Genomic DNA, 8,698 nt, shown 5'->3' with positions numbered 1-8,698 from the left:
ATTATAAATACGTTTCAACTGATACTAGTTATCAAACTAATAACTTTTCTGAGTTACTATTCAAGTAATTTAAAATATTTCTAAGAAAACCCAGCAGATTTCTGGGTTGCTGATTTAATAATAAGAATTTTGTTTTATTTTCCTTACGTATTTTCTAACTATATCAGATCTCATCAAAACATCCAATTCTATTTGTGCATCTTAAAAGTCTATATTTAAATTCAGTTCAATATTTACATACCAAATTAGAATTACTGATGTGTCATTTTTATGATATTCAACATAATTAAAGTCCTGTGCACACAATGAGTGTATTTATTAGAGAAGCATGCTTATTTTAATTCTGGAGGATCTGCAGGGAGCCAGAGCTCAGGCGGAGGAATCAGTTGCACTCTAGAAATCTGAACTTTGAAGAAGTAATTCTTTGATGGAAGAAAGCTTCTTTAAAGTTTTCCAATCAACAAAGCAGATATATGGGCTACATGCAAATGTTACAAGTAGTAAGATTTCTCTGAACATGTCATCTCCTATGATGAAACATGGTGGTAGCAGCATCATCCTATGGGATAGTGTTCTTCACCAGGGACCAAAGTCCACCGCCGATTTAGAAACTAAAGGTTCAGACTTCAGACCATGTAATCAGTGTAGCTTTAGTCTATCACAGGACAGATATTTACCTTGGAAAAATGACATATGGCAGTAACTTATTTTGGAATATACCTGCAGCTTTTTTAACCTACTTGACATGTTATTTCACATGTTAAAACAGAAATGTTGTTCTTTGGTGACCTACATTAAGTTACCAAACCAGCCAGTCAGATGAGTAAGATAGGACATCCCTATAAAAGTAAATATAACTCAAAATGTTTAGAAAATATTTTGAGTTTCAAAAAGTAATTTTGTGTATCATTCTTCGCTTCTTACATGTATTTAGGTTTTGTGTTAATTGTCTTGCAGAAATACATACAGGACAAACATTTTCTCGTGTCTCTCAGTAGTAAATAAGGTTAGACAGAAAGTTTCCACAGTGGATCACTGTGTTTGTCTAAAAGGTCGTACTGGCTAACCGCTGCCCAGTCAGGGGTTTCGGCCCCGGGAGCGGTGGCGGCTCACAGCCCGCAGCACCACTACTATCACCTCGTTCCAGACACTGTGCCAGGATACTGTGGTGACACAACTCTGGGCTTCTGTTCCTCCCTTGTCAACAAGACTGATGAGGGAATCGTTGCTGTCTTCATTCAAGAGATAATGCGATACATTTTATTAGTACATCTAATAGACAAAGTCTTCAATTATATCACCAATAAATAATCATTTCAGTCTGAATTGATTCTGTGTCAGTTTTATCAGCTGGACTTGAGATAAATAAAAAGGTTGACTCAAATTTCCCAGAAACGTTCTGGCCACCAGGGGGCAGAACAAAGTGACCCAACACTAACTGCGCTCAGACAAAGATGCACAGACAACAAAATCAAAGCAGAAAGCCGATACGTATGTTGGTTGTAAAGGGTGACTGATTACCTATGGCTGACCGCTCTGTATGTGTGTTAGTGTGTGTTAATGTAATGAAACACAGAAACCAGAGCAAGGGTAGCTTATGGTTGTTTAACAATAATTAACTCACCATATAGGGCCCATTTATTTTCATGAAGCCAAGCATATCATGCTCCTCTTCCACTGAGAGGGAGATGAATTTGAAATGTGTGTGTGCGGGTGTGTGTGTGTGTGTGTGTGTGTGTGTGTGTGTGTGTGTGTGTGTGTGTGTGTGTGTGTGTGTGTGTGATACAGTCACATTCATGTGTAAGCAGAAGTACCTGCTTTACTTCTGCTGAGCTGATTTTCTGCCTCGGCCTCTTCCCGTTAATATTAGACAGCCAGCTTGTTGGAGACATTGGCTGCTCGTTGTGAACGCTCCTAAAATAGGCATTTACACACACACACATATAAAGAAAAAGCTTTGGGAAGCACAGCCACGGAGGAAGCAGCCGACCTGACGCCAAGTGCAGATAGCAGGTGAGGCCGAGTGTGTGTCAGTGGCAGTGGAACGATTCTGAGAAGACAAATCAAATCCTGATGGTCAGGATCAGTGTGTCAAGAGCTTTGAAACTTCCTCTATTGATGTAGCACAATGCTCTTTTAGCATATAATTGAAAACAAACAATATTATTATGTCTGGTAGTGATTGTACACCATTTATAAAGGCATTGTAACTTGATTTTTAGCATAAATAAGTAAATACATATAATAAACAAGTTATTCAGGAGACAGGAATCATTTCAAGCATTAGTTTCTAATTACCCAAACCGAAGCGGTACTGTAATAAATAAAGTAAGTAAAACATGTGCATGTTCTGCAGATTGATTGGTGTAAATAACAACATTAAAACTATCCTCATTTTTCCCCCCATTTGGTAAATCAGACCAGCTGTAAGGTGGTCAGTCAGGAATGCTCCCCAACCATCTTTCTGACCACTCTGGTTGAGTGTGCATGTGTTGCTCCGTGGTTACACAAAGTTTATGAGTTTATGAAGTTTATAATTACCAGGCAGTTAAGAACAGGCTGTTCAAAGCGGAGGGTTTTTTTTGTTTTTTTGCCTCATCTCTTTTTTTCTTTTTCAAATGTGCATAAACAAGACCGTGGTCCTCTGTACTCACTGCTGGCCACATGAGACAAAAATGTCTGTCTTAAATCAAACTCTGTGGATCAACTCATATCTGAAAACTCTACAAAGATGGCATGGTCACCTGGAAGACAGTGAAACGCGATGGCTGCATCATGCTGTGGGAATGTTTTTTTCTTCACCAGGAACAGAAAAGCTATTCAGAGTTAGTGGGAAGATCGATTAAGCTAAATGCAAGATAATCATGGGAACTTTGATATTAGGAAAAAAGTTTGCCTTCCAGCAGCAAAACAGCCCAAAACATCCAACCAGAGCTACAATAAAATGTTTACATCGAAGCATTTTATGAGAAAAAAGGTCTACTCAAAACCAGACGTCAATCCAATTAAGAATCTGTGGCAAGACTTGAATGTTATGACAGACGTTCCTGAAGCACACTGACTAAGTAAAATCACTCTTTACAGAGGTGCAAATCTGGTTGAGTCATAACCCTGTAAATGTATTAAAGGTGGTTCTACTGGGTATCTGAGTACCAATGCACACCACACCTGTAAAGTTTTTTATTTGTAAAAAAAAACAAAACATAAAAACTATATTTTTCTATGCATGTCACATATATGCAACTCTTTGTGTTGGTCTGTCACACAAAATCCTAATAAAAATACACTGATGTTCTTCATTCTACTGTGACAAATTGTGAAAAGGCGCAGGGCGTATGAATGATTTTGCATCTCACTATATTGTCTTTCATCCATTCACTGAAATCCATGTAAATCTTAGCAGGAAGTTGTTTAAAATCTGTCATCTATAAAATAAAAGGCCTTGCATCCTATGAATATACTGCAGTGATCCCTCTCAATTTGTGTTCCTCACTTGGTTCCCCTAAAGTTTTTGGGTCTCGTCTTCATCTCCACCCTCTTGAAGGAGTACCGCTCCCCAGTCCTTCCGTCTGTCAGGATGTACCATGTCCCCCAGTAGATTCCGTTGGTCAAACCCGTGTAACGGCCACGGTAATATCGCCCGTTCAGGTTGGCTGCCAGGCAGGCGTCGAACCACCAGCCTGCGCCATAGTACTGACCACAGCTTCCAGAGGCGTAGCGATCGTTGTCTCTGTCAGCAGTGCTGAACGGTCTGCCGTCGTGGTTGTAGCGCTTGCTGTAGCTCAGAGAGTTGCCAGCATCACCAGAGTACTCATGGGCTGTCAGACGATACCTGGAAGAGAAGATGTGGTAACTGTGTGGCAAACTTGTAGTAAAATATTGTTTAAAGGTTTTTATACTTGTGTAGTGCAAAGTTTCTCTCTCCAATGCCTTCTAAAGGCTCTGTCCAATCTGACTGTGCTTGTGATATTTTGCAAATATAGGTGAAACCATTTTAGTTTCTAAATGTGTAAAACTGGTGGGGATATTCTCCAAAAGAAACAAATAATTCAGTGCATTTTTCTAAATAAATAAAAAAGCATTTCTGTTGCACAAAATGCAATGACATATAACATATGACAAAGTGTAAACAGGCTTTGCAACACTTTTTATATAGTTGTTCCAAAAGCTGCTGTCCCAGGCTGGATGATGTTTGGGCACTAATAACTCTTAACATTTGGAGTTGCTCAAGAATTGGCCCAAAAGGTAAAAAGCTTACATACAGGAAATCTAACAGAACAACATGCTGATCCATTTAATCCAAGCAGCCAATATTTTTCCACACAGCTTTAGTCTCATCTTGTTTATAGTTGCATTAGTGATTAAAAGGAAACGGGTTTAGCTTTTGGTCAACTGAAATAAAAATCTGCTACTCCTGATACAGCCCTAGGTAATTCAGAGCCTCTAGTGTCTCTCTGTGCACCTTTCTGTTTCCGAGGCCACCTTGAAGTTGTTGTAGGTTGCCTGGCGCTTCTGTTGGTACCAGTCCTCCAGCTCAATGCGAAGCTGGTGCAGGCCGGTGGAAGTGAGGGCGTACAGTGCTGCGTTTCCCAGCCAGTGCTCTCCCTGCAGACTACCAAAGCCTTCCCGGTATTCCTGCCAAGTCCTGTTAAAGTCCACTGAGCCGTCCTGCCGATTCTGGATCACTGTCCACCCTCCGCCCGCTGTCTCCATGTCACATTTAGCCTGGGCCAAAGCAAAGACTGACATGATTTAAGGCTTTTCCACAAATAGCGCTCAGCTTTTTGAAGATTACTTTTGATGATCTTTGTACATTACAATACCTCTAATGCTGGTCCATGTAGATCAGGTTGGATGGTATAGATGCCAGTCTCTTTGATCCCAAGACTGTAAATCTCTGCACAATCCTGTGGATGCAACCTCTCCATGGGAGCAGCTGAAGCCACACAGGGGGCACATTTCTATTGAGCTTATTAGTCCACCATTCTCAGGAGATGCACACAAATGTTTCCCTCACCTGTAGGTGAATACTGTGTGATGCTCCTTAGGAAAAGCAGCAAGTCTTTTTCACCCTCTTTGCTTCCCAACGCAGCACTCTCTAACAACCCAGAGCAGCATCATCAATTTATCAACGTGACTGCTAAGTTTCATATGCAGTACAACAAACATATTTTAACCAACATGCACCAGACAAGGACACACAGTACTTCTCTAGTTTATAATTCATGTTAAAGTAGGACCTCTTGTTTGTATGCAAGCATTGTTATTCTTATATTAATTTCTATCTGCTGAGCCTGAGCGTATGTATTGTCTCCTAAAATACATATCCCGGTTGTCACATATACACAAACTACCTACAGTAAGTAGTTTCAATTGTTTTAACTTGGAAATATATTTTACATGGAAGTGTTTGCTATTTTCTAACAATATTCAAATATTCAAAGATTGAATTTTTTTTTTATTCAATCTTTAAAATATCAGAATTTGCACATCATTTTATATTTTTTCTGCCTGACATATTTAAACAGAGTATAAAATATGAGGTATTATGGTCAAATTACTTAGTACTCAAGTAACCAGGTTATAAAATCCTTTTTTACTCTTACTCGAGTCATTTCTTGGACAGTTATTTTTGTAATTCTACTCATGTAAAAATATGTTAAAATAGGACATGTTTTGCCTCCTTGCATCATTAAATTCCTGTCCACTCACCTTCGACACTATGCAGACAATTGTTTTCTATCAGAGGAGGAGTGACTGCACTGGCATAATTTCCTGTGTGTGTGTTTCTTGGGGGTTATAAACACGTGTGACCCACCCAGTCGCTTGGCCATCTCTCCAAGTGCTTGGCTGTGGCAGTGGAGGTCGCACTCTGTCAGTACAGCTGCCATCAGAGCCAGGATGGCCCCCAGAGAGCTGCTGTCTTGGTCCCTGTAACTCTGGGGGCCTCCTGATTCCTGGAGAGAGCTCATGCAGCTCTGCAGCTGAACCAGGCGCTCTTTAACACCTCCACTCTGCAAGACAGTACTTATAGGTTAATGGAAAATATGGTTGCAGAGTAAGGGAAGCCTTACTTAGCATGCCGTAGGGTGACAAATGTGGACAGAAATGTTTGAAATCTGTGAAATTATGAAGGTTTATATCTTGATATAGAAAAAATATTGTAATTTTTGACAGAATTCCAGGACTTATCTAAACTGTTTACACACTTTTGAAGTTCTTCCATTTTATCACCTTAAAAACGGAAGTCTTCAATCAATTTTATTGGTATTTTCTGTGATAGACTAACAAAATATGCATAAAAATCCAATGGTAAAATGCATAGTCATAAAGTGAGAAGAATTGATACCTTGCTTTCCAATTGATTTGCAAATAAGCGTCTGAAAAAAAAGGGCTACACAGTGGCGCAGTTGGTAGCACTGTTGTCTTGCCGCAAGAAGGTCCTGGGTTCTATTCCCGGCCCAGGGTTTTTCTGCAAGGAGTTTGCATGTTCTCCCTGTGCATGCATGGGTTCTCTCCGGGTACTCCGGGGCTTCCTCCCACAGTCCAACAACATGACTGTTAAATCTTCAAGGTAAATTGGTCGCTCTAAATTCTCCCTAGGTGTGAGTGTGTGTGTGCATGGTTGTGTGTCCTGTCTGTCTCTGTGTCGCCCTGCGACAGACTGGCGACCTGTCCAGGGTGAACCCGCCTCTCGCCCGGAAAGTTTGAGATCGGTACCAGCACCTCCCAACCTCACTAGGGACAAGGGTGTAAGAAAATGGATGGATGTCTGCAAAATTTTATTCAGCCCCCGTTAGTTTGATACTACTAAATAAAATCCAGTGCAAACAATTTCCTTCAGAAGTCAACAAATTAGTGGACAGTGTCCTCCTGTGAGTAATTTAGTTTATTCATTTCATTAGATGAAACTAAAATTAACATTCTCATGATTAAACAGGATGGTGACACTATCATGCTGTGGTCATGTTCACATGAAGCTTTTATTTGTGGTCACTAAACAACTTTTTTTTTTACCATTTATTCCACACCTTGAAAAGTAAGAAATATAATTCAGGGGGGGAAATGATGTGTACATATAGTCCCTGAGTCAGAAAGACATTACATATTAAATATTAATCCCCAAACTCTTGGCTTGGCTTTCTGTCTCTCCTGCTTATGTCACTCATTGTGATCAGGTCCCCAGCACCTGTTGCAGCATGAGTTCACCATATGACGAGACATTTTTAAAGCTCTCCTAATTTTATCCCCTCTTTGATCGCCGACAGTTATTTCTCGGTAGCTGTTTGGCGGTGCCGAGTTTAGCATCTCCAGCCTGTTCTCTGATCTTACGCCGCCGACTCTCACTGGTACATGTAAAAGTACAGTCAGAGATCTCATGTCTGTCCAATCTTTACACATTAGCAAGATGGAGTCATTTCATATTCATAGGATTAGTGAAACAAATAACTTTTTCTCACTCCTGTCTTACTTACTTTCAATCTAGTCTGAGGGAAATCCAGTCTTTGCTCTTCCCTTTCAGGATTGTCTGAAGCAACAGGAACAGAAGCACCCAATCTGCATGCACTTGTGCCAGCTTGACCCTCACTGGCCTTGGTAGTCACTGCTGCGCCTGGCCCTGGAGAAGCAGGCGTAGCCACTAAAGTGTCCCTGCAAGGTGGATGTAAGCAGGCGGGAGACGCATCTGAGGACAGCAGTGCTCCCACATACAGAGACAGCAGGGTGAGCATGATGAGAGAGATGAAAGAAAGCATGAGAATAAATATTTGGTTCAGATGCTGCAGGGTTTTCCTGTCATCAATTCCCTGGAAAATATTTTTTTTCTTTCTATGTCCAAGATGTGCCTCTGCAGGCAAGAGGTTTTGGCATTTCTATCCTTTTTGTTTAGATCTTTGTAACGCTGGCCCTTTTCATCCAGTTATCCTCTCTGCCTTTCTTCCTCAGTTCATGTCACTCCTCGTCCTCCTCTTAGTCCTGCCCGGTCTGTATTTGTGAGGCTACTTTGGCTCGGATTCCTAGATAAATGCAGCACACTTTGGTGTCTGACACGGACCAATGCACCCACCCCCAACACACACACACATACACATACCAATACACACACACACACACCCCTTCTTCATCTCCCCAACTTATACTCCCACTTTGCCACACACCGCAATGCATGTTTACGCATATATTTGCGCCAATTTGTCTTAAACTATTAATCATCATGACAGTGAACATATTTTCCACATGTTTCATGTAGCATGTGTGAGCTAACATCTCCTACTTTTCACCCTGGCCATCATGGAGTTGCTTTAGCAAGTCAGCTGCTTCCGTCCTGTGAACAACTTCCTAAGTCTCGTAGCCTTTGTGCCGCAGCGTTTGTGTTTGCAAACTGAATTCCAAAGAAGCCATAAAGACCCAACATTGAATAGGTAAAGAAGACAGGAATCCTTCTCCAAACAGCAGAGTTATCCCATCTGCAGAGACACACTCCCAGTAATAAGGAAGATAAACATGTGGCGGTGCATTCAGTCGTGAATAATGAACACTGACAGGACTCAACCTTATGGATCACTGAACACTAAAACTAAATCACAATGTTAAAATGGTAAATAATGAAAGCTAATTATCCAGGGTCAATATGATATTTGTTACAAAGTAAAAGAAAACTTTGGGTTTAAAACACTCTGAATTGGCATGTGGGAGTGTG

General features: G+C 40.8%; 1 protein-coding gene across 1 annotated transcript; it reads right to left on the bottom strand.

Moving 5' to 3' along the window:
- Nucleotides 1-3,158: 3,158 nt before the first annotated feature.
- LOC114134945 (fibroleukin) lies at nt 3,159-8,019 on the bottom strand. The gene is made up of 6 exons (XM_028001830.1): nt 7,476-8,019; nt 5,819-6,014; nt 5,018-5,098; nt 4,824-4,936; nt 4,463-4,725; nt 3,159-3,832 (listed from the first exon to the last, which is right to left on the bottom strand). Exons 1-6 carry the CDS (start codon nt 7,752-7,754, stop codon nt 3,490-3,492), a joined length of 1,275 nt encoding a protein of 424 aa, XP_027857631.1. The 5' UTR covers nt 7,755-8,019; the 3' UTR covers nt 3,159-3,489.
- Nucleotides 8,020-8,698: the final 679 nt, after the last annotated feature.

This window comes from Xiphophorus couchianus, chromosome 20, assembly GCF_001444195.1.
Source record: "Xiphophorus couchianus chromosome 20, X_couchianus-1.0, whole genome shotgun sequence".
Taxonomy (NCBI): Eukaryota; Metazoa; Chordata; class Actinopteri; order Cyprinodontiformes; family Poeciliidae; genus Xiphophorus; species Xiphophorus couchianus.
The sequence above is the reverse complement of the archived record's forward strand: the minus strand, read 5'-3'. Positions and strand labels throughout refer to the sequence as shown.

Bases quoted from the DNA above. Each gene is read 5' to 3' on its own strand.
- LOC114134945 (XM_028001830.1), bottom strand. From the start codon at position 7,754: ATGCTTTCTTTCATCTCTCTCATCATGCTCACCCTGCTGTCTCTGTAT. The intron at 5,099-5,818 runs GTGGGTCACACG...CTGGGTTGTTAG, and splicing joins AGAGATGGCCAAGCGACTGG to AGAGTGCTGCGTTGGGAAGC. The intron at 3,833-4,462 runs GTGCACAGAGAG...CTTCTCTTCCAG, and splicing joins GTGGCCTCGGAAACAGAAAG to GTATCGTCTGACAGCCCATG.